Source organism: Staurois parvus, unplaced genomic scaffold, assembly GCF_062004578.1.
Source record: "Staurois parvus isolate SC_StPar_1 unplaced genomic scaffold, SC_StPar_1.0 ptg001677l, whole genome shotgun sequence".
Lineage (NCBI taxonomy): Eukaryota > Metazoa > Chordata > Amphibia > Anura > Ranidae > Staurois > Staurois parvus.
Genome location: NW_028319473.1, coordinates 92501 through 117154, shown reverse-complemented (window position 1 = coordinate 117154; position 24654 = coordinate 92501). Strand labels below are relative to the sequence as shown.

At 47.0% G+C, this 24654-nt stretch overlaps 1 protein-coding gene across 14 annotated transcripts in view; it reads right to left on the bottom strand.

Annotated features, from left to right (window-relative positions):
• KCNQ2 (potassium voltage-gated channel subfamily Q member 2) overlaps positions 1 to 24654 on the bottom strand; it is a 97079-nt gene that overhangs the window by 53978 nt on the left and 18447 nt on the right. For all 14 annotated transcript variants that reach the window (XM_089663386.1, XM_089663397.1, XM_089663398.1 and 11 more), the window contains exons 2-5: positions 3545 to 3635; positions 2397 to 2523; positions 748 to 923; positions 176 to 304 (exon numbers count right to left, since the gene is read on the bottom strand). In XM_089663386.1, the coding sequence (XP_089519512.1) occupies positions 176 to 304; positions 748 to 923; positions 2397 to 2523; positions 3545 to 3635 (523 nt within the window). The remainder of the gene's footprint in view (positions 1 to 175; positions 305 to 747; positions 924 to 2396; positions 2524 to 3544; positions 3636 to 24654) is intronic.

Sequence of the window (24654 nt, the reverse complement as noted above, 5' to 3'; positions counted from 1 at the left end):
GAGGCATTGCAAGATTGACAGTTACAAGCATGAGTCCGAAAAGCAGAGGCATGATGGGACTTGTAGTTTCACAACAGCTGGAGGGCAGCCAGTATGACACCCGTGCGTCTAACCCTTCCACGTTGGTTTTGGCCAATTTTTATATATTGACCCCCAATAATGAGGGGAGACTCACCAGGCCCCACCACAGGGCATCTGCGTAGGTATCAAACATGTCGCTGTTCTCCTCCTTCTCTGCCAGGTAGACCAGGAAGGACGCCAGGATGAGGCAGAGGAAGCCGATGTACCAGGCTGTTATCAGTTCCTGCAGGAGAAAAGATTTACAAAGATCAGAGATTCTGCTCATCAGAGTGAAAAAGGACGCAAAGAGGACCAGTCCCGTATGAAGAAATACAATGAAGGGGGAAAGCAGATGTTTCTCCTGCAGCCTCTTTGCAGCTACTTCTTGTATACATGCACCCCAGTGATGGCTGTATTGGTGACAACAGTGGATTATGCATGTGTAATGCGTGCTGAAATGGCCACCTATAGTCCCTGTGACAGGGTGACAACACAGGAGCACATTAGGTAGACACAGAAAAGTGGTCACCCTATGACAGGAAGGACCTTCATGGCAGGATCTCCAAGGAACATTTTTTAATGAAACCTGTAGAGAGGTTCACAGTGTGCAGTGAAATCAGAGCAACTCCTGTCCAGGAGAGGGCAGAGGAGGCCGGAGGGAGGATCGGACGCCCTTCTAAAGGTTACCTTGCTGTGAGCATACACGACGGATCCCAGTAGCTTCCACGTTCCTCCTCTCCGGTCCATACGGATCATGCGCAGGATCTGGAGGAACCTCAGACTCCTAAGGGCCGACGTAGCAAACACGTTCCCCTGGGATCCCGCCGACAGGACCGCTATGGAGGCGATCAACACCAAGATGTCTGCGGAGGGAAGGAGAGAGCAGGTGATGGCGTGGACCTAAAGAACAAGCTCCACCCCCTATGTCACAGCTCCACCCCCTATGTCACAGCTCCACCCACTATGTCACAGCTCCACCCACTATGTCACATGGCATCACTTCCTAAAATAATGAGAACGAAGAGAGAAGGCCAATAAACTGGGAAAAGAGGATTTCACCTCTAACGTATTAAAAGACTGTAGATAGATACTAATGCCAGGAAAGCAAATAATGGGCTATTCACAGCATAGTAGTAAATCTCGCAGACTACTTGTGGTTGCATGCTCTAGTTGTGAAATGTTTAAGCGCAATAATTAGTATTTACCTAAATAGATTCTTGTTTTCATGTTCGACATAATAAAAAAGAAAATATAGCCTGCACACCTGCTGTGATCATGAGAGCCTCCAACCATCCCTGTGCTGAGTTCCCATATCTGTGCACCTGCTGTGTCCATTATGAGGGGTTCCCACCATCCCTGTGCTGAGTTCCCAGGTCTGTATCCCCGCTGTGCCCATTATGAGGGGTTCCCACCATCCCTGTGCTGAGTTCCCGGGTCTGTACACCCGCTGTGCCCATTATGAGGGGTTCCCACCATCCCTGTGCTGAGTTCCCGGGTCTGTACACCTGCTGTGCCCATTATGAGGGGTTCCCACCATCCCTGTGCTGAGTTCCCGGGTCTGTACACCTGCTGTGCCCATTATGAGGGGTGTCCACCATCCCTGTGCTGAGTTCCTGGGTCTGTACCCCCGCTGTGCCCATTATGAGGGGTTCCCATCATCCCTGTGCCGAGTTCCCGAGTCTGTACACCTGCTGTGCCCATTATGAGGGGTTCTCATCAATCCTTTTTACTATGGAAGCTGTAATATGAGGTGTTGGGACACACAAAAGGGTGGGCAGGAACAGAGCCAGATTTTTGGCAGATCTCACTGCTGGGCAGTGTATAGGGGGTTAGGTTTTAGGAGGTTAGGGTCAGGGGTTTAGGGTCAGGGGGTCAGGTGCAGGAGGTTAGGTGGAGGAGGTCAGGTGGAGGAGGTCAGGTGCAGGAGGTCAGGTGCAGGAGGTCAGGTGCAGGAGGTCAGGTGCAGGAGGTCAGGTGCAGGAGGTCAGGTGCAGGAGGTCAGGTGCAGGAGGTCAAGTGGAGGAGGTCAAGTGGAGGAGGTTAAGTGCAGGAGGTTAAGTGCAGGAGGTCAGGTGCAGGAGGTTAGGTTTAGATTATGTGTAGGAGGTTAGGTTTAGGAGGTTAGGTTTAGGAGGTTAGGTTTCAGGCTATACATTAAGGGTTTGTGTCATGGGGTTAGGTTAAGTGTTGAGGGTTCAGGTTGGGAGAGGGTGAAGTGTCAGTGTGTTGTCAGTGATACGTAGATACATTTAGAGGAGTAATTCTGTTGCCGCCTGGCATAGGACAATGACATCTTCCTGCAGATAAGGACACTTCATTCGCTTCATTTTCCTCACCAATAACACAAAACGGTTTACGGGCAAATTTCAGCCTCCCCCTCCATCCCCGGTAGCGGCAGCAGCAGCCAGCGGCCCAGATCCGCACAAAGTACTCCACGCCAAAGACCACAATGGTGACGATTTCCTGCGGGAGGAACGAAAATATAAGACAGGGTCACCTTCTAACATACAAACCAGATGAAGATTAAAAAAAAAAAACAGCTCAAAACCCAGTACAGACTCATTTATCTGATCACACAGCCAACTCGTTTCGGGGCCACAAGCTCCCCTTCATCAGGGATTTAAAAAGCTAATATGGACTCAAAGGAAACTAAAGTACAATGTGTATTGAGATGAATGGTGATGTTCAGAGGAGTGTGAACTCATGTCAGGAAGAGATCTCTGCCTGGGTAGAACTGTAAAGGAGACCTGTTACTAAACATCGACGCATTTTGAGAATATAGACGACTAGTACTCAGCCCACCAAACTGTAGACGACTAGTACTCGGGCCACCAGACTGTAGACGACTAGTACTCGGGCCACCAGACTGTAGACGACTAGTACTCGGGACACCAGACTGCAGACGACTAGTACTCGGGACACCAGACTGTAGACGACTAGTACTCGGGCCACCAGACTGTAGACGACTAGTACTCAGGACACCAGACTGTAGACGACTAGTACTCAGGACACCAGACTGTAGACGACTAGTACTCAGGACACCAGACTGTAGACGACTAGTACTCAGGACACCAGACTGTAGACGACTAGTACGCAGGACACCAGACTGTAGACGACTAGTACTCAGGACACCAGACTGTAGACGACTAGTACTCAGGACACCAGACTGTAGACGACTAGTACTCAGGACACCAGACTGTAGACGACTAGTACGCAGGACACCAGACTGTAGACGACTAGTACTCAGGACACCAGACTGTAGACGACTAGTACTCAGGACACCAGACTGTAGAGGACTAGTACTCAGGACACCAGACTGTAGAGGACTAGTACTCAGGACACCAGACTGTAGAGGACTAGTACTCGGGCCATCAGACTGTAGACGACTATCTAGCAGAGCAGGGACACACTAAGCTGGCTAAGCATTCTAGAACACTACATAGAAGTCTGCGTCCCACAGAGCATGGACAACAGCTTGACATACCAGAATATAGAGGGCTCCTTCCGATTTCTCTTCATACTCTTTAATGGTGGAAAACACAGAGAGGACCAGACAGGAGAAGACCAGCAGGAACCTGGAATAAAAGGAAGATAATAGGACTTTAGTGCCATTCATTAAACCCGGTGTGTGGGTGAAGCAACCGCTGTTCTCCAGGGACACAGAAAAGACACACATTAATGCAGCCCTGTAATCATTGAAACCATGTTTTACTCAGGAAGTGTTATACCTGAATCTGATTTTGTATCAGCCTCTTGTAGTCCCTGTACAGCAGAGCTCGGACTGGAAGAAGCAGCACAAGGAGCCAATGAAGTGTGCTGCAATACTCATGTACTAACAAGCAACACAATGATGGCAGGAGAGAGCTCTCCCCGGACCCCGCGTTCACTATATCCGCTCTCCCAGGACCCCGCATTCACCATATCCGCTCTCCCCGGACCCCGCATTCACCATATCCGCTCTCCCCGGACCCCGCATTCACCATATCCGCTCTCCCCGGACCCCGCATTCACCATATCCGCTCTCCCCGGACCCCGCATTCACCATATCCGCTCTCCCCGGACCCCGCATTCACCATATCCGCTCTCCCCGGACCCCGCATTCACCATATCCGCTCTCCCCGGACCCCGCATTCACCATATCCGCTCTCCCCGGACCCCGCATTCACCATATCCGCTCTCCCCGGACCCCGCATTCACCATATCCGCTCTCCCCGGACCCCGCATTCACCATATCCGCTCTCCCCGGACCCCGCATTCACCATATCCGCTCTCCCCGGACCCCGCATTCACCATATCCGCTCTCCCCGGACCCCGCATTCACCATATCCGCTCTCCCCGGACCCCGCATTCACCATATCCGCTCTCCCCGGACCCCGCATTCACCATATCCGCTCTCCCCGGACCCCGCATTCACTATATCCGCTCTCCCCGGACCCCGCATTCACTATATCCGGTCTCCCCGGACCCCGCATTCACTATATCCGGTCTCCCCGGACCCCGCATTCACTATATCCGGTCTCCCCGGACCCCGCATTCACTATATCTGGTCTCCCCGGACCCTGCATTCACTATATCCGCTCCCCGGACCCTGCATTCACTATATCCACTCTCCCTGGACCCTGCATTCACTATATCCACTCTCCCTGGACCCTGCATTCACTATATCCACTCTCCCTGGACCCTGCATTCACTATATCCACTCTCCCCGGACCCTGTATTCACTATATCCGCTCTCCCCGGACCCTGCATTCACTATATCTGCTCTCCCACTGGTTAAAGCTTGTAGGAGGAGTTTTCATTCTCCCCTGATTGTCCTATGAGGCTGCATAACCCCTGATCCTATGTTTGGACAGCGATTGGCCCTGTGCTGATCACATGCACTTTCCCAAAGAAAAGAAAAAGAACCTCTCTAGTAATATACACCAAACTGAGCATGTGCAGAGTGCCTTTTAGAGCTCTGTTCTATCAGCAGATAGATTGGGGAAATTAGAAGAAGGGGAGGATCAGAGGATCAGACAGGATCAAACAGTGCCGTTTACACAATGCAGGGGACGAACCCCTTAGGTTCCACAGTGAGCATAACAAGCATGCTTTAACACTGACTTACAGCAAACCATTCATGGTGGGTAGAGGGGGCTACTTGCTATGCAGAAATGCAAATTGCCTGGCTGCTATGCAAAGCCATTGATTCAAAGCAAAATCTATCGTATAGAGGCTGCTAGCCACCTAAAAATGCACATTGCCTGGCTGCTATGCTGAAACACTGGCTTACAGCAAACCTTTCATGGTGGGTGGAGGGGGCTATTGGCTACATAGAAATGCAAACTGCCTGGCTGCTATGCTAAACCATTGATTCAAAGCAAAACCTATCAAGGAGAGACTGCTAGCCACCTAAAAATGCAAACTTCCTGGCTGCTATGCTGAAACACTGACTCAAAGCAAACCTGTATCAAGTCCTGTCTACACGTGTTCGGGGTCAGCGACTCAAAATACTGAAGCGGCAGGGTGAGCAGGACAGCCAGTCATGTAGGATTTTCAGGGGAGCTCAGCAATGGCAGCCTGTGTGTCCTCCTTTAATCACAAGTCTAAATGAGACATATGGGGACACAATAGACATCTCCTTGTCCGTGGTGCTGGAGGGATCCTTGTTTGACTTCCTCGTCTTCATGAACGAAGCGCCACCCCGCGCCCATCGCTCCCTCCTATAGGAACACGATCTGTGAGCGATGCTTGGCCTCCTACGTGACCGTCATCGGTCCCTGACACCTCCAGGACTGACAGGCTGAGGAAGCTGATAATTGCAGAGGAGGTCTGATGGACGGATCTCAGGAGATCAGCACTATAGGATGGGGTGGGGGGGGTATTCTCTGGACACCCGGAGGGTCTCAAATTTAACAAAGTGCTTCTCTCCAGTCAATAAAGTCACTTCAGCATTTTCTCCCGGCCTTTCCACCATCAGCACCTTTCTTAAAGGAACACTCCACCCTTAAAGCCTGACCTTGCAGATGTGGAATCACAGCGTGTAGGAGATAGGAAATCTCACCAGGAAAGTCAATGGCTTTAGTCCCTTTACATAAAATATTGGTTTCGCTTTTTACTTTTTTTTTTTGTTAATCTTTCTTCCCGTATCAGTACTGCTGATGTCCTTCAACCAATTCCAGTCTCCCTGTGCTCGCTCCATCATTTCTCCGGACTGGCTTCCCGATGGTGGCAATGGTGGACCACTCCTGTGTCAACACGGCCACTTGTAGTCGCCACCAGGTGCTCACGTGGCAGGGTGACAACGCAGGAGCACAAATGCAAGATTGTGGTCACTCCTTAACCACTTCCAGTCCAGACACTTTCCCCCCCTTCCAGTCCGGACACTTTCCCCCCCTTCCAGTCCGGACACTTTCCCCCCCTTCCAGTCCGGACACTTTCCCCCCCTTCCAGTCCGGACACTTTCCCCCCCTTCCAGTCCGGACACTTTCCCCCCCTTCCAGTCCGGACACTTTCCCCCCCTTCCAGTCCGGACACTTTCACCCCCTTCCAGTCCGGACACTTTCCCCCCCTTCCAGTCCGCACACTTTCACCCCCTTCCAGTCCGGACGCTTTCACCCCCTTCCAGTCCGGACGCTTTCACCCCCTTCCAGTCCGGACGCTTTCCCCCCTTCCAGTCCGGACACTTTCACCCCCTTCCAGTCCAGACACTTTCCCCCCTTTCCAGTCCAGACACTTTCCCCCCTTTCCAGTCCGGACACTTTCCCCCCTTTCCAGTCCAGACACTTCCCCCCCCCTCTTCCAGTCCGGACACTTTCCCCCCTTTTCAGTCCAGACACTTCCCCCCCCCCCTTCCAGTCCAGACACTTTCCCCCCTTTCCAGTGCGGACACTTTCCCCCCCTTCCAGTGCGGACACTTTCACCCTCTTCCTGCCTAGGCCAATTTTCAGCTTTCAGCGCTATCACACTTTGAATGACAATTGCGCGGTCATGCAACACTGTACCCATAGGAATTTTGTAGCATTTTTTTGAGACAGATAAATCTTTATTTTGGTGGTATTTATTCACTGCTGGGATTTTTATTTTTTTTGCTATGTAAATGAAAAAGTCCAAACATTTAGAAAAAAATAAATAAAAAAATAAAATTTTGCAAGTAAATAATATGTCATCATAAATCTTGGCCAAAATTTATTCCGTTATCTTTTTAGTACAAAAACAAAAAAAAAACAAAAATTAGTTTATAACCAAAATTATAATTTTTAAACATTTTTATATTTTTTTAATTTTTACATACAGTCACCCTAGCAGTACAGTGTCACCATGGTGACACTGTACTACTTGTGGGGGGTGATGAAGATTTTTTTTTTTTTTTTTTTTACACTGATTGCGTTTACACCCATAAGGGTTGTAAAAGGAATCATTTCTCCTCTCTGGCTGCATTCTTGCAGCCATTGAGAACTACTGTGTGCGCTGTGATTGGTCACAGCTTGTCACATGGTACAAGGCTGTTGCGAATAGCCCTGTACCATGTGACCTCTGTGATCATTCACAGATTTCACACGTAGTAAGCAGTGATGTCAGAAGTGACATCTTGCTTACTACTCTGCATGTGATTACTGATTGGCCAATCAGTGATCACATGATCAGGACCCCACACAGAGGTCCTGTACGACGATTGGTGTTCCACTGTGTCTGGAGGACACAGCGGGCACCAGATCGCAGTGCTGCGCGCTCCCAGGGAGTGCGCACAAGCAGGGGGCATGGAGGCCATTTATAAACGGCCACCCGACCCTGCACTGCCACCGTCTGGCCATTTATATACAACGGCCGGATGGGAGGTGGTTAACAGGAAGGACCTTCGTGGCAGGATAAAAGAAATTTAATCTCCAAACACGGAAAGGTTTCTTTACAGTGAGAGCTGTGAGAATGTGGAATAGACTCCCTTCAGAGTTGGTTGTGGCCAGCTCAGTGGATTGCTGTAGGAAAGTTCTGGATTGTTTCTTGGATACACAGTTTATAACTGGATATAACATTTATAGGTAAAGTTGATTCAGGGAATATCCGATTGCCTCTCGGGAAGGATTTTTTTTCCCAGCAGCTCAATCCGCAGATCTGATTCATTCTGCGGGGATCGTCGGAGGGGGTGTCACCAAGTGTTACCGCACCGGGTGACACCAACCCTAGGGAAGCCTCTGCAGTACAGTGATGAGTGTTGTCACTCCAGGACAGGAAGTTTGTTATTGGCAGGATCACCAGATGAAGATAAAGGGAAAAAGACCGAAAAAAGAAAACTAATGCAGCCATCATATCACTGCAATATATTACAACTGAGATCTTGCGGAGTGGTCAGCAGTCACCCTATAGGCACCCTTACCCCGAGGTTAGCGAGCATCTAGCACACACCTATACACACAGTGCACCCGCCTCCCAAGGCTCCAGACCCGTTCTAATGAATTAACCAGCAACAATTACAAGATGCAATCTGTCTACGACTAGAACGATTTGATAAAATTTCCTGGAAATAACAGGAACAGAACGCCGACTCCTGGGATCCAGAGCTCCAATAATTAAATTATGAAAAACTGAAATTAATTTGTGGTTTTAGAAAATGCGTTTTAGTAAATCTGTTTTATGCAAACTACTCCAAGCCACAAAAATCATGGCAGCCGGGAAAGAGAAGAGTCCAGAGATGACATCATTATATCTGCATTCATTTACATTGTACACTGACCGAAAAGGTCACCTGTTCTGGGGAGCCTAGCCTTTCCTATTCATGGGGGGCACCCCTTGCTGGTTGTAGGTGCCAATTACCTCCCTGTAGACAGACAGGTTCTCTTGAAGGATCAAAAGTACCATGCGGCACTGAAACAATCATTTCATATGGCCAGACAACCCCCTCCCACTGCCTGAGGGCCCGGGGTCAGTAGGGGGCCCCATGAGATGCCCCTGGTACCTTTCATTGGTTTTTTCATGGCTTTTTTGGGTGTGAGCGAGGACAGAGGGGCCCCATGATCCCCTATTGCTCGGGGGCCCCATGAGTTTTCAGTCCGCCCCTGCCCCCTCCCTTTCTTTTAGCAGGCCCTCCACCCCAATGATCCTTTAAAACCAACCAACATTCTCTTCTACCTCTCAGGGACTTTGTTGGAGGGATCCCTGCCCTGGGTTGCCACCTTCCCTATGTTTCCAGGTCTGCACACCTGCTGTGCCCATTATGAGGTGTTCCCACCATCCCTGTGCTGAGTCCCCCGATCTGTACAACTACTGTGCCAATTATGAGGGGTTCCCACCATCCCTGTGCCGAGTTACCGGGTCTGTACACCCGCTGTGACCATTATGAGGGGTTCCCACCATCCCTATGTGGAGTTTCCAGGTCTATCCACCTGCTGTGCCCATTATAAAGGGTTCCCACCATCCCTGAGCTGAGTTTCTAGCTCTACACACCTGCTGTGCCCATTGTGAGGGGTTTTCCCCAACCCTGTGCTGAGTTTCTAGGTCTGCACACCCGCTGTGCTCATTATGAGGGGTTCTCCCCATCCCTGTGCCAAGTTCCCAGGTCTGCACACCTGCAGTGCTCATTATGAAGGGTTCCCACCACCCCTGAGCTGAGTTTCTAGCTCTGCACACCTGCTGTGCCCATTATGAGGGGTTCTCCTCATCCCTGTGCTGAGTTCCCAGGTCTGCACACCTGCTGTGCTCCTTATGAGGGGTTCCCACCATCCCTGGGCTGAGTTTCTAGCTCTACACACCTGCTGTACCCATTATGAGGGGTTCCCACCATCCCTATTGGATTTTATATTTGTTTTTTATTATATGAATACAACAGGAGGAGCGAGGACACATAATGTTGGGCAGGAACAGCTAAGACATGCAGGTGGACAGCAGGGAGATCTCAATATTGGGAGCATCCAAGACACATAGGAAGACAAAGGCTGATGTTATAGGGGAAGACAAAGGCTGACTTGACTCACCAGGCTCTACCTAGAACTACAATATCACGTTTGGCTGGAATGACCCTTCAGGCACATGCTTGGCTGGTACATTAGCTTTAAGGCAATGAAAGAAACCATTGCCCAGCTTTTGTCTATATGATTTTATCAGGTTATTAAGTCAATAAAGGAGCCTACTTTTATGGTGTGGTCTCTTGCAATTAACCCTTCACCCCCATTAACGTCTGACGTCTGCAGACTGAGCAGTGCAGCAAATCCTGATAGACCACAGAGCTCTGTGACTGATCATCAAGACAGTGGTGAAGATACTAAAATGACCGGAAATCAGTCTGCAATCAATTAGGTCACTAATGTTCAGATGGGTCTTCATCTATTCCGGGTGGGAATGCAACAATGGAACCCTCACTTTCAAACATATAGCAAACAGCAAAATTTTAAAAAAATAAGTTATATGGCCTGAAGGTTGTAGACTCGTGGCCATCACACCTACCTATAATGCCAAAAGACTATGGACAACCCTTCAATTGATTGAGTTTAGGTGTCCCCAATGAAGGGTAACTGTAATGCTATATAACTAAAGACAATTTAGACACAAAAAGGGTCTTCCAGGAGTCTGGAAGCCATTTTCTGTTCCACCATAACTGAATCCCTGTTTACAAATCCAATTCCATAAAGACATGGTTCGAGGCGTTTGGGGTGGAGGACAAACAAGTACATTAGTCCTGACCCCAACCCTACTGAACACATTTGAGATGAGTTGGAATGAGGATTGTGAGCCGGGTCTTCTCCTCCAACATCAGTCCTGACCTCAAGCCTACTGAACACATTTGAAATGAATTGGAATGAGGATTGTGAGCCGGGTCTTCTCCTCCAACACCAGTCCTGACCCCAAGCCTACTGAACACATTTGAGATGAGTTGGAATTAGGATTGTGAGCCAGGTCTTCTCCTCCAACATCAGTCCTGACCTCAAGCCTACTGAACACATTTGAAATGAATTGGAATGAGGATTGTGAGCCGGGTCTTCTTCTCCAACATCAGTCCTGACCCCAACCCTACTGAACACATATGAAATGAATTGGAATGAGGATTGTGAGCCAGGTCTTCTCCTCCAACATCCATCCTGACCTCAAGCCTACTGAACACATTTGAAATGAATTGGAATGAGGATTGTGAGCCAGGTCTTCTCCTCCAACAGCAGATCTGTCCTCATTCCTACTAAACACCTTTAGTATGAACTGAAATGCAGATTGAGAACCAGGTCATCTCCTCCAACATCAGTCCTGACCTCAACCCTACTGAACACCTTTGGAATTAAATGGAACGGAGATAGGGAGCCAGGTCTTCTCCTCCAACACTACACAGAACACCTTTGGGATGCATTGGAACCCCCATTTCTCATCTAACCTCAGTACCTGACTTCACTATGGATTAACAGACACAACATCCCACAGACACACCTAAAAGCCTTCCAAGAAGAATTGAGGATGGTAATAATAATGACTGTGGTTTTGGAATGGTATGTCCAGCAAAATCATATAGGTGTGAAGGTCTGGTGTCATTTGGCCATTTAGTGTAGATATCATAATACAGGATTTATGAACTGCTTTACCTGCCCAAATGTATGCAAAACATTTCATCCAGTCTACTGACTGACACACCCACTGCCAGTGAGCCGTTAATAAAATTGCAATGCCAAAATAAGTGTAAAAAAGAAAAAGAAAAAAATAAAGATAGATATCGGAGAACAAAAAGACAAGTGTTACACCAACACGACTGCCAAATCAGCTGCAATAAACCGCATTTCATTTATTTAAGGCTTTTAACAAATGAAATTGGATCCACCAACATCAGTAGGAAGCCGGATCCAACCATTATTCTGCTGACCCGCTGCTTTCCTGCTTCATTGGCAGACGGGCTGACAGGAGCCATGGTTTTAACCTGCTCAATGCTGGGGCGGCATGGGGAAATCGACAAGCACTGTAAATAGCAGAGTGATATATGTAACAGGAAAAACAAGGGCAGAAAAGAAAGAGAGAGAGAGAGACAAGAAAAGAGAAAAACAAGGAAAGTGAGAGGAAAAAAAATAGGGAACGTGAGAGAGAAAAAAGAGTGAGAGAGAAAAGAGTGAGGGAAGAGAGAGAGAGAGAGAGAGAGAGAGAAAAGAGTGAGGAGAGAAAAGAGTGAGGAGAGAGAGAAAGAGGAAAGAGGAAAGAAAATATGGGGAAATGGGAAAAGAGAGGAAAGAGAGGAAAAAGAGGAAAAAAAAGAAAGCAAAGAAAAAGAAAGGAAAAAAAAAGAAAGCGAAGAAAAAGAAAGGAAAAAAAAAGAAAGCACAGAAAAAGAGGAAAAAAAAGAAAGCAAAGAAAAAGAGGAAAAAAAGAAAGTGAAGAAAAAGAGGAAGAAAAAAGGAAGAAAAAGAAGAAAAGAGGAAAGAGAGAAAAAAAGAAAGCGAGAATAAAGAGAGAAAAAAAGAAAGTGAGAATAAAGAGAGAAAAAGAAAGCGAGAATAAAGAGAGAAAAAGAAAGCGAGAATAAAGAGAAAATAAGAAAGAAAGAGCGAGAGAGAGAGTAAGCGAGAGAAAAAGAAAGAGCAAGAGAAAAAGAAAAGAGCAAGAGACAAAGAAAGAGCAAGAGACAAAGAAAGAGCAAGAGGGAGAGAGGGGAAAGAAGAAAAAAACAGGGAAAGAGAAAAGAAAAAAAAGGACGGGGGAAAGGGGGAAGAGAGACAAAAGAAAAGACGGGGAAGGGGGGAAGAGAGAGAGAAAAGAAAAGACGGGGAAAGGGGGAAGAGAGAGAAAAGAAAAGACGGGGAAAGGGGGAAGAGAGAGAGAAAAGAAAAGGAAACAGAAAGAAAGGGAAAGGAAGAGGAAAGAAAAGAAAAAGATGGGGAAAGGGGGAAAGAGAGAAAAAGAAAGACAGAAAAAAGAAAAAGAGAGAGAAAAAGACAGAAAATGAAAGAGAGAGAGAAAGACAGAAAACGAAAGAGAGAGAGACAGAAAACGAAAGAGAGAGAGAGAGAAAGACAGAAAACGAAAGAGAGAGAGAGAGAAAGACAGAAAATGAAAGAGAGAGAGAGAAAGACAGAAAACGAAAAAGAGAGAGAGAAAGACAGAAAACGAAAGAGAGAGAGAAAGGCAGAAAACGAAAGAGAAAGACAGAAAACGAAAGAGAGAGAAAGACAGAAAACGAAAGAGAGAGAAAGACAGAAAACGAAAGAGAGAGAAAGACAGAAAACGAAAGAGAGAGAAAGACAGAAAACAAAAGAGAAAAACAGGAAGACAAAAAGAAAAAGAGGGCGAGAGAGAAAGATAAAAAAAGAAAAAAAAAAAGAGAGAAAAAGGAAAGGGAAAAAGAAAGGGGGAAAAAAGAAAGAAGTAGAAGATAGAGAGAAATGAGAAGCAAGAGTGAGAAAAAAAAGATAGAGAAGGGGGAAAGAGAGATGGAAACAGAAAGAGGGAGGGAGATCTATGTACATCATCATAATGTATTCATGTTATTCTCCTGTAAAAGCCTTCCTTGTGTAAACATCCAAAAGCCTTGACACTGTCACTGGGTGTCCCCTTTCTTTCATGGGATCCCCGCAGTCCCACTCAAGTAGGGGAGCGGATTCTTCATGGCATAGGCAAACATGTCACTTGCAGTCATGCACTGCAAGCAAACAAAAAACATTTTTAAAAAGAAAAAGCCCCCCAAGCAAGAATTTAAAGTACTTGTTTTTCTATGCTTTTACCTGCAAATTCTTTAATTGGATGACAGGGTCTCCTAATACCACAACATTTTTTTTTAACTCCCCCCTTCATAGACTAGGAAACCTATCTGAACACCACCACCATTCTCACTCTACATTTGCAGCCCTTCCCAATCTGCTGGACTGGCAAGACATATTTCATGCACTGGGGGAAGGTGGGACCTGTGTCAGCAGGTGGGGCCTAGACCACAAAAATAAAGAACTCCAGCAGCAGAAAACAGGGGTCATCCCCTTTAGGGTTCATTGATAGAATTGAGGATAATTGATGGGGAAAGAAAAGCCTCAAAGTCAAAAACCAGCACCCCACAACCACCTGAAAGTAAGCCTTTCATGAGAAACACAGGGACACCCACTAAGAATCTCCTTGAAAATGCTAATTGCTTGGCTGTCATACTGAGCCTCTGGACGCAACCTTCAGGGGTTACCAACTCAGAACAGGTCTGTAGATGAAGTCATTTGACTTTTCTGGTCTGCAAACCAATCCCAGAATGATAATAATGTATTGAAGCTAGTGGTCAGCTGAAGAGCCAGGCAGCTAGCATTTTTAATGACAGCCAGGTCAAGATTTTCATAGAATTCCCAATGGCAGCCTCCATATTGCTCGTTAAGGCATGCTCCTGCCTCTATAACTGTTCTGAGGAAGGCGATAATGAAAACTGACCATCGGTCATTTTTTTCAGCCACCTTGGACCCCCCTCCTTCCTCCCAACCAGCATATATGTCTTTATAGAGATGTGAGAGCAATCCTTTCCAGGAGGCTGGGAAAGCTGCAGAAATTCACAAGTCCATCTGGGCCCTGGGGACAGCAAAGCCGAACAGAGGCCGACAGCCTACCTAATGTGCTCGGCTATTAGTAAGAAGTGCGCTAACCTCGGCCCCCTTTACCCCTCCCCCGCTCTCTGAGGTACATCACCGCCAGCTCTGCTCTCTGCGTTCCATCACATATTCACACAATGGAACACATAAAACGTACAACGGGAACGCAAAGACCTCGCTGTAATGTACAACGACCTACTTCCACCTGCCAGAAAGCCCGTCACTAGCCAGCAGCAACGCCAGGAGAAAAAAAAACAAAAAACAGGATTAAGTGCTTATTTCAAAAGCAAAGAAATCCAAAATGTACAGAGGAACTCCGGGCTGAAATAAATCCCAGTTTGGCTGCCAAAATATTTAATACTCTGTTCAGCCAGGTTTGTGGTTCACGTATCCACCAGTGAGCTATTGAGGACCAGTGCTGGGATGTGGGATCCATGAGGCCTCCATTGTACAGCAGGTTAGGGCTAGTCTCCACTGACGAATTTCCGATATTTTTTTCGCCACCGAAATGCTTCATAACCGCCTCGCACAACTGTGATCATATAAAATGGATGGCACAGTGCACATATAAGTAGTAACGTTGCAGCCCATCCAAAAAAGTGCAACGTTCAAGAACAGCATTGCAGAAAATCAATTCCAACTCAGGGGTGAGGAAGACACACAGGAACACTCAAAAAGGAAAATGAAAAAGGAACATTAACAAGTCTAAGCTTTAGTGATAAAATGCCAATGGAGACAAAAGAGGACTTTGTAGAATGGCATATAGGAGGGGAGGAATAGATTGGTGGATTTTGGTGCCTGGTTTTGTACAAGTTCATGGGGGGGGGGTGATGCTTCCCAACCTCTAAAAAACCACCAAGTTATACTTTTGTAAATTGCTGCTCTCATACAGAAGCAGTGAAGGTCCTGCCCATTCACATGTCCGAGAATGAAATCTCAGTGAGGTCCTTTGTGTGTCCTGGGCCAATCTCAGATCCTCCAAGCCTCACCTATCATGGACGAGCTTTTAGGCCTCAGAAATGTTGCAGTAACCAAAATTGCCCTTCAATCCCCTCATACATCATTGACACCCACTGCTCTCAGCAGTGACCTCCCCTGCTCACATCAGTGACCTCCCCTGCTCACATAATCAACACCCACTGCTCACATCACTGACCTCCCCTGATCACATTATTGACACCCCCTGATCACATCATCAATACCCACTGCTCACATCGGTGACCTCCCCTGCTCACATCGACACCCACTGCTCACATCAGTGACCTCCCCTGCTCACATCAGTGACCTCCCCTGATCACATTATTGACACCCCCTGATCACATCATCAATACCCACTGCTCACATCGGTGACCTCCCCTGCTCACATCAACACCCACTGCTCACATCAGTGACCTCCCCTGATCACATCTTTGACACCCACTGCTCACATCAGTGACCTTTCCACTGCTCACATCATTGACTGCCCCTGCTCACATCATTGACACCCACTGCTCACATCAGTGACATCCCCTGCTCACATCAGTGACATCCCCTGCTCACATCTTCGACACCCACTGCCCACATCAATGACTGCCCCTGCTCACATCATTGACACCCACTGCTCACATCAGTGACATCCCCTGCTCACATCTTCGACACCCACTGCTCACATCATTGACCTTCCCTGTTATTCTCATCGACACTCACTGCTCACATCAGTGACCTTTCCCTGCTCACATCAACTTCCACTGCTCATATCGACTGCCCCTGCTCAACTCAGGGACCGCCCCTGCTCACATCATTGACACCCACTGCCCACATCAATGACTGCCCCTGCTCACATCGACTTGCAATGCTCACATCAGTGACCTCCCTTTCTCACATCTTTAACACCCACTGCTCACATCAGCGATTGCCCCTGCTCACATCATTGACACCCACTGCTCACATCAGTGACCTCCCCTTCCTTACATCAGCTACTTCCCCTTCCTTTACATCAGCGACCTCCTCTTCCTTTACATCAGCGACCTCCTCTTCCTTACATCAGTGACTTCCCCTTCCTTACATCAGTGACTTCCCCTTCCTTACATCAGCGACTGCCCCTTCCTTACATCAGCGACCGCCCCTTCCTTACATCAGCGACCGCCCCTGCTCACATCAGCGACTTCCCCTTCCTCACATCAGCGACCTCCCCTGCTCACATCAGCGACCTCCCCTGCTCACATCAGCGACCTCCCCTGCTCACATCAGCGACCTCCACTGCTCACATCAGCGACCTCCACTGCTCACATCAGCGACCTCCCCTGCTCACATCAGCGACCTCCCCTGCTCACATCAGCGACCTCCACTGCTCACATCAGCGACCTCCCCTGCTCACATCAGCGACCTCCCCTGCTCACATCAGCGGCCATAATGGGTATTCACTGAACAAAGACACTAAGGTGCAATATTAGGACTTAACAACAAGTTCAGACTAGATCAGCGAGGATTACAAGGAACATTGATTTCTCTTGCATCTTAAAGGCGTATTCCACGTTTTGCAAAAAAATTAGACAAAAAGTAGCAATGTGCATCTACTGTCATTCTGCAATGAAGCCAGCAGAGTATTGCACTCATGATCAGCGTGTCAGGGATGCAATGCCAGACCCTTGCAGTGATGTACTCACCAGCCTAAGATCAATGTGGGGGTTTGGTTCTACTGTTATGGAGCTCTATGGGGAAAGTAGGGGTGAAGTACAGAGCGGGGAGGAGAGATCCCCAGAGTGCACTGCATAGTCCCTATGTGGTCGTATAATTAAATTTAAAGCAGAACTCCAGTACAAAAACAAAATAGCACTCTAATCAAATAGCAACTTTTGCTGCAATACAAACCTTCAATCCTGAGTATTCCAGATAATGACACCCAGCATCATACAAGGCTGTCAGGGACCCACCCCCTCAGCCTGTGAGTGGACAGTGAAGGAGAAGCAGCAAACTGATAAGCTCATCTCTCTGTCACTCTGCACTCTCCTCCTATCAGCATGCTTCTTGTCAGCATATGAATATATTGGCTTCTTGTAATGTTTCTCCCTCTCCTAGTCTGAGTTCTGTTATACATGGATTGCAAGAGGCTGATACCAGGTCATATTCAGGAATTCAGACTGCCTGTAATAGACAAACACACAGTATATATGTCATTATGTATTAATGATTACAGCAGCACCAATGCGAGTTCTTGATATCTGTGTTAACACTGTATTAGATAGGGCAATGTCTGCCACCCTTCCTTTTTAGCAGGTCATTTCCATTGATACACGACCTCACCCAACAACAGTGCCTGGAAGCACCAGATTATTCACAGCACTTCACTTCATTTGCAGTGGCTGAGTAAGTGGCGGACAGTTCTGCTTCCTATAATCGAGTTATAAAACAAATGAAAAATCAATGTGGTGAAAAATTCGGGACTTTAAGGATGACAAATTAAGATTTCTGACACCATTTTTCACCACTGGCGCTCCTTTTAACCTCATCAAACAGCAAAAACAGCAGCTCTGTTATATGACCACTTTAAATAACGATCATCAATGATGAAAGGGTCTAAAGAGCAATCTTCTCTGTGCCGCCTACTGCGACCGAACAGTCCCTCCCTATCAGAACCCAACGCAATGTCCGATACATTACTGTGATAAATAGGGCCGGGGGGACTGCTGTGCCTGAGACGTCATAAGGCTATTTGGTGTACTGCCATGACAGTCTTGTGGCCTCAGTAGAGTGAGCGTGAAAGCGCGAGCGCAAGAGTGAGGGAGCGCGAGAGAGAGTGAGCGAGCGCGAGAGAGAGTGAGCGAGCGCGAGAGAGAGTGAGCAAGAGCGAGAAGAAAAGAGCGAGAAGAAAAGAGAGCGAGAGCAAAAGAGAGAGCGAGAGCAAAAGCAAAAGCAAGCGAGAGCAAAAGCAAAAGCTAGCGAGAGCAAAAGAGCGAGAGCAAAAGAGCGAGAGCGAGAGCAAAAGAGCGAGAGCAAAAGAGCGAGAGCAAAAGAGCGAGAGCAAAAGAGCGAGAGCGAGAGCAAAAGAGCGAGAGCAAAAGAGCGAGAACGAAAGAGAGCGAGGGCGAAAGAGAGCGAGGGCGAAAGAGAGCGAGGGCGAAAGAGAGCGAGGGCGAAAGAGAGCGAGGGCGAAAGAGAGCGAGGGCGAAAGAGAGCGAGGGCGAAAGAGAGCAAAAGAAAGCGAAAGAGAGCAAAAGAAAGCGAAAGAGAGCAAAAGAGAGCGAGAGCGAAAGAGAGCGAGAGCGAAAGAAAGCGAAAGAGAGCAAAAGAAAGCGAAAGAGAGCAAAAGAAAGCGAAAGAGAGCAAAAGAAAGCGAAAGAGAGCAAAAGAGAGCGAGAGCGAAAGAGAGCGAGAGCGAAAGAAAGCGAAAGAGAGCAAAAGAAAGCGAAAGAGAGCGAGAGCGAAAGAGAGCGAGAGCGAAAGAGAGCGAGAGCGAAAGAGAGCGAGAGCGAAAGAGAGCGAGAGCGAAAGAGAGCGAGAGCGAAAGAGAGCGAGAGCGAAAGAGAGCAAGAGCGAAAGAGAGCGAGCGAAAAAAAGAGCAAGAGAGAGCGAGAGTGAAAGAGAGTGAGAGAAAGAGCGAGAGCAAAAAAGTGAGAGCGAGAGCAAAAGAGCGAGAGTGCAAGTGAGAGCGAGAGCAAAAGAGTGAGAGCGAGAGCAATAGAGTGAGAGCGAGAGCAATAGAGTGAGAGCGAGAGCAATAGAGTGAGAGCGAGAGCAAAAGAGTGAGAGCGAGAGCAAAAGAGTGAGAGCGAGAGCAGAAGAGTGAGAGCGAGAGCAGAAGAGCGAGAGCGAGAGCAAAAGAGCGAGAGCAAAAGAGCGAGAGCGAAAAAGAGCGAGGGCGAAAGAGAGCGAGGGCGAAAGAGAGCGAGGGCGAAAGAGAGCGAGGGCGAAAGAGAGCGAGGGCGAAAGAGAGCGAGGGCGAAAGAGAGCGAGGGCGAAAGAGAGCGAGGGCGAAAGAGAGCGAAAGAGAGCAAAAGAAAGCGAAAGAGAGCAAAAGAGAGCGAGAGCGAAAGAGAGCGAGAGCGAAAGAAAGCGAAAGAGAGCAAAAGAAAGCGAAAGAGAGCAAAAGAAAGCGAAAGAGAGCAAAAGAGAGCGAGAGCGAAAGAGAGCGAGAGCGAAAGAAAGCGAAAGAGAGCAAAAGAAAGCGAAAGAGAGCGAGAGCGAAAGAGAGCGAGAGCGAAAGAGAGCGAGAGCGAAAGAGAGCGAGAGCGAAAGAGAGCGAGAGCGAAAGAGAGCGAGAGCGAAAGAGAGCGAGAGCGAAAGAGAGCGAGCGAAAAAAAGAGCAAGAGAGAGCGAGAGTGAAAGAGAGTGAGAGAAAGAGCGAGAGCAAAAAAGTGAGAGCGAGAGCAAAAGAGCGAGAGTGCAAGTGAGAGCGAGAGCAAAAGAGTGAGAGCGAGAGCAATAGAGTGAGAGCGAGAGCAATAGAGTGAGAGCGAGAGCAATAGAGTGAGAGCGAGAGCAATAGAGTGAGAGCGAGAGCAAAAGAGTGAGAGCGAGAGCAAAAGAGTGAGAGCGAGAGCAAAAGAGTGAGAGCGAGAGCAAAAGAGTGAGAGCGAGAGCAGAAGAGTGAGAGCGAGAGCAGAAGAGTGAGAGCGAGAGCAGAAGAGTGAGAGCAAAAGAGTGAGAGCGAGAGCAAAAGAGTGAGAGCAAGAGCAAGAGCGAAAGAGAGCAAGATCGAAAGAGAGTGAGTGCAAAAAAGAGTGAGAAAGAGCAAAAGAGAGCGAGAGCGAAAGAAAGCGAAAGAGAGCAAAAGAAAGCGAAATTGAGCAAAAGAAAGCAAAAGAGAGCAAAAGAAAGCAAAAGAGAGCAAAAGAGAGCGAAAGAGAGCAAAAGAAAGCAAAAGAGTGAGAACGAAAGAGAGCGAGAGCGAAAGAGAGCGAGAGCGAAAGCGAGCAAGAGCAAAAGAGAGCGAAAGAGAGCAAAAGAGAGCGAGCGAAAAAGAATGAGAGAAAAAAAGAGCAAGAGAGAGCGAAAGAGAGTGAGAGAGAAAGAGCGAGAGCAAAAAAGTGAGAGCGAGAGCAAAAAAGCGAGAGCAAGAGTGCAAGTGAGAGCGAGAGCAAAAAAGCGAGAGCAAGAGAGCGAGAGCGAGAGCAAGAGAGCGAGAGCAAGAGAGCAAGAGTGCAAGTGAGAGCGAGAGCAAAAGAGTGAGAGCGAGAGCAAAAGAGTGAGAGCAAAAGAGTGAGAGCGAGAGCAAAAGAGTGAGAACGAGAGCAAAAGAGTGAGAGCGAGAGCAAAAAAGAACGAGAGTAAAAAGAGCAAGAGAGAGCAAAAGTGAAAGAGCGAGAGCAAAAAAGTGAGAGAGAGCAAAAGAGAGAGAAATAGAAAAAGAGAGAGAGAGCGCAAAAGGGAGAGAGGGAAGAGAGAACAATCTTCTACATGCACTCACCCCTCTTTATATTATCCCTGAACCCCCAGAACTGCCCTAGGAGCTATTCCTCTACCACCTTCCCTGCTTCCCATTCAACTGATACAGTTTTCTTAATGAATTTGGGAACAAAAGGAAAGAAATAACAAATGGAAGAAAAGAGAGGAAGGGAAAGGAAAATGAGCTAGGAGGAGGAAAACGATGGTGACAATGCATGAGCACAACCAATAGGACAGAATGTTGTCACCCTATAAAAGGAAGTGCCTGAACATGGACCTTCATGGCAGGATCACCAGGGATTATAAAAAAAAGCTACAAAAAGTAAATAATATTGACAATAACTTATCAAATGACATTAACATGGTAAAGATTCTTTGGGATTTTAGCGGTTCAGTACTCCTGTGATGAAGCCACATTTCTATAACTATGTATCCTGCAATTCATGTACCTGAGCCCTGAAAGGATTGGTTTAAAGCTAAAGTTTAATCTGTCTATACCTTTTACCTTCCTTAGCTCTTCCTTCATCAACATACTAATGAGACATCCAAATAAAACCTTCCCATTTTCATTACGTTCCATATTTTACACTCATTGACATCACTTGGTCTCTGTACTTCTCTATGCAATTCCAGCAGATAGTGGCTGGTAGTAGGGGCCAGCAGGGTGATGAAATCATCACACCTCCTTGCCTCAGTACTCCTCTCTTATGAGCCCTCAACCCTGATGCAAGCAGAGGGCTGGCTCTTGGGAGGAGTTATGCAAATATCATAATTCCTTGATGGGTGGGTGTCAGTTTTGAGGAGTAGGCGCTCCTAGTTAGGTTGTATTTGCATGAAGCCCACCCTGAGTAACTCCTGCATGTGATGCTGAGCCTCTATGGCTGACAGAACTGAAATACAATGAATGAAAGGGGTGGTCCAGGGAGAGTCAAGCTGGGGTGGAAAGTACAGATGATGCCGGGTGTCCTCCAGGCAGGAAATATCACGGGCTCTGTATGACTTGCTGCAGCTTCTAATGCACATTGTGAGAAGCTCACAGTGTGCAGTGAAATCAGAGGAAGCCATTTCAGTCCAGGAGAGGAGCTGGTACAACGGTGTAGGACTGAAGGGAAGGCTGGAGGGAGGACTTGAGCCCACAATGACGTCAAGCCTGGACGCTCCACCATTCATGTGGAATATGAATAGAATCAGCAGACATCAATTATACTGGCAGAGGAAAGGTCGCCCCGCGTCGTCTGCTCATCGCCTGCGAGGTGGTAATCCCTCTTCTCCAGCATCAGGAAAGAAGAAGGAGCCTTCACATCATCTGAGAGTATGTCGGCGCGGTCAACGCCGGTCATGTGACTTCTGTAAGGTGCGACAAAGAAGATCCACAAAGAGACTAAAATACCAACTGGGCTGCCATGGCAACCAATCACATCCCGCGCTAGGTTCGCAAATTGGCATCCCGCAGCACAACGCCAGAGGCGGCACTGAAGAACAAAGGGTGCGCACTGACACCTGATGGAGACCTGATTACAGCCATCCACGGTTCAACGCTCAGAATATGTGCAAGAAAAGCATGTAGCAAGGATAGGATTTTTGTTTTATTAAGCCCCGCCCACGTGACAGCTTCCAAAAAAAAAAATTAGAAAAGAGAAAAAAAAAGATATTTGCATTTTCTGTCATTAAAACTAAGATATGGTTCAGATAGGAAACAAGAAATTGATACATAGAAACCAACAAGGGATACAAATAATCATTCAAAAGAAGCAAAAATGATACAAATAAAAAAATCCCAAGAAAAATATATTTAATGTTTAAAAATACGCAAATACTGGGACCAATGCAAGGATGTGCTTGTAGAAAATGAAAAAACAAGCAAGTGATGTATTCCTTCCACTGATGTCAACATTGGAACTATTCCTCCCACTGACACCAATGATGGGGCACTATTCCTCCCACTGACACCAATGATGGGGCACTATTCCTCCCACTGACACCAACGATGGGGCACTATTCCTCCCACTGACACCAATGATGGGGCACTATTCCTCCCACTGATACCAACGATGGGGCACTATTCCTCCCACTAATACCAATGATGGGACACTATTCCTCCCACTGATACCAATGATGGGGCACTATTCCTCCCACTGACACCAATTATGGGGCACTATTCCTCCCACTGACACCAATTATGGGGCACTCTTTCTCCTCCTACAAACCAAAAACACTATAGAATTTGTGTTCTTTCCACTGGCCACCATGCCCGAGGAATTTTCTATTCCAAAAGGCCCCCCTAAAATCTGAAGGACAGTAAACTGGCCCTTTGTTTAAAAAGTTTGGAAGAGCCCTGAAGTAAAATGATACAAAAAAAAAAGTAGCAAAACAATTTTATATTTATAAATATATATATATATACATATACACAGTGGGGATCGAATGTTTGGGCACCCCAGCTAAACATTTGTATTAATGTGCATAAAGAAGCCAAGGAAAGATGGAAAAATCTCCAAAAGGCATCAAATTACAGATTAGACATTCTTATAATATGTCAACAAAAGTTAGATTTTATTTCCATCATTTACACTTTCAAAATAACAGAAAACAAAAAAATGGCGTCTGCAAAAGTTTGGGCACCCTGCAGAATTTATAGCATGCACTGCCCCCTTTGCCAAGCTGAGACCTGCCAGTGTCATGGATTGTTCTCAATCATCGTCTGGGAAGACCAGGTGATGTCAATCTCAAAGGTTTTAAATGCCCAGACTCATCTGACCTTGCCCCAACAATCAGCACCATGGGTTCTTCTAAGCAGTTGTCTAGAAAACTGAAACTGAAAATAGTTGACGCTCACAAAGCTGGAGAAGGCTATAAGAAGATAGCAAAGCGTTTTCAGATGTCAATATCCTCTGTTCGGAATGTAATTAAGAAATGGCAGTCATCAGGAACAGTGGAAGTTAAAGCAAGATCTGGAAGACCAAGAAAAATATCAGACAGAACAGCTCGCAGGATTGTGAGAAAAACAATTCAAAACCCACGTTTGACTGCACGATCCCTCCACAAAGATCTGGCAGACACTGGAGTTGTGGTACACTATTCCACTATAAAGAGACACTTGTACAAATATGGTCTTCATGGAAGAGTCATCAGAAGAAAACCTCTTCTACGTCCTCACCACAAAAATCATCGTTTGAACTTTGCAAATGAACATATAGACAAGCCTGATGCATTTTGGAAACAAGTTCTGTGGACCGATGAGGTTAAAATTGAACTTTTTGGCCGGAATGAGCAAAGGTATGTTTGGAGAAGAAGGGGCACAGAATTTAATGAAAGGAACCTCTGTCCAACCGTTAAGCATGGGGTTGGATCAATCATGCTTTGGGGTTGTGTTGCAGCCAGTGGCACAGGGAACATTTCACGAGTAGAAGGAAAAATGGATTCAATAAAATTTCAGCAAATTTTGGATGGTAACTTGATGCCATCTGTGAAAAAGCTGAAGTTAAAGAGAGGATGGCTTCTACAAATGGATAAGGATCCTAAACACACCTGGAAATCCACGGGGGATTACATCAAGAGGCGTAAACTGAAGGTTTTGCCATGGCCTTCACAATCTCCTGACATCAACATCATTGAAAATCTATGGATAGACCTTAAAAGAGCAGTGCGTGACAGACAGCCCAGAAATCTCAAAGAACTGGAAGACTTTTGTAAGGAAGAATGGGCAAAGATACCTCAAACAAGAATTGAAAGACTCTTG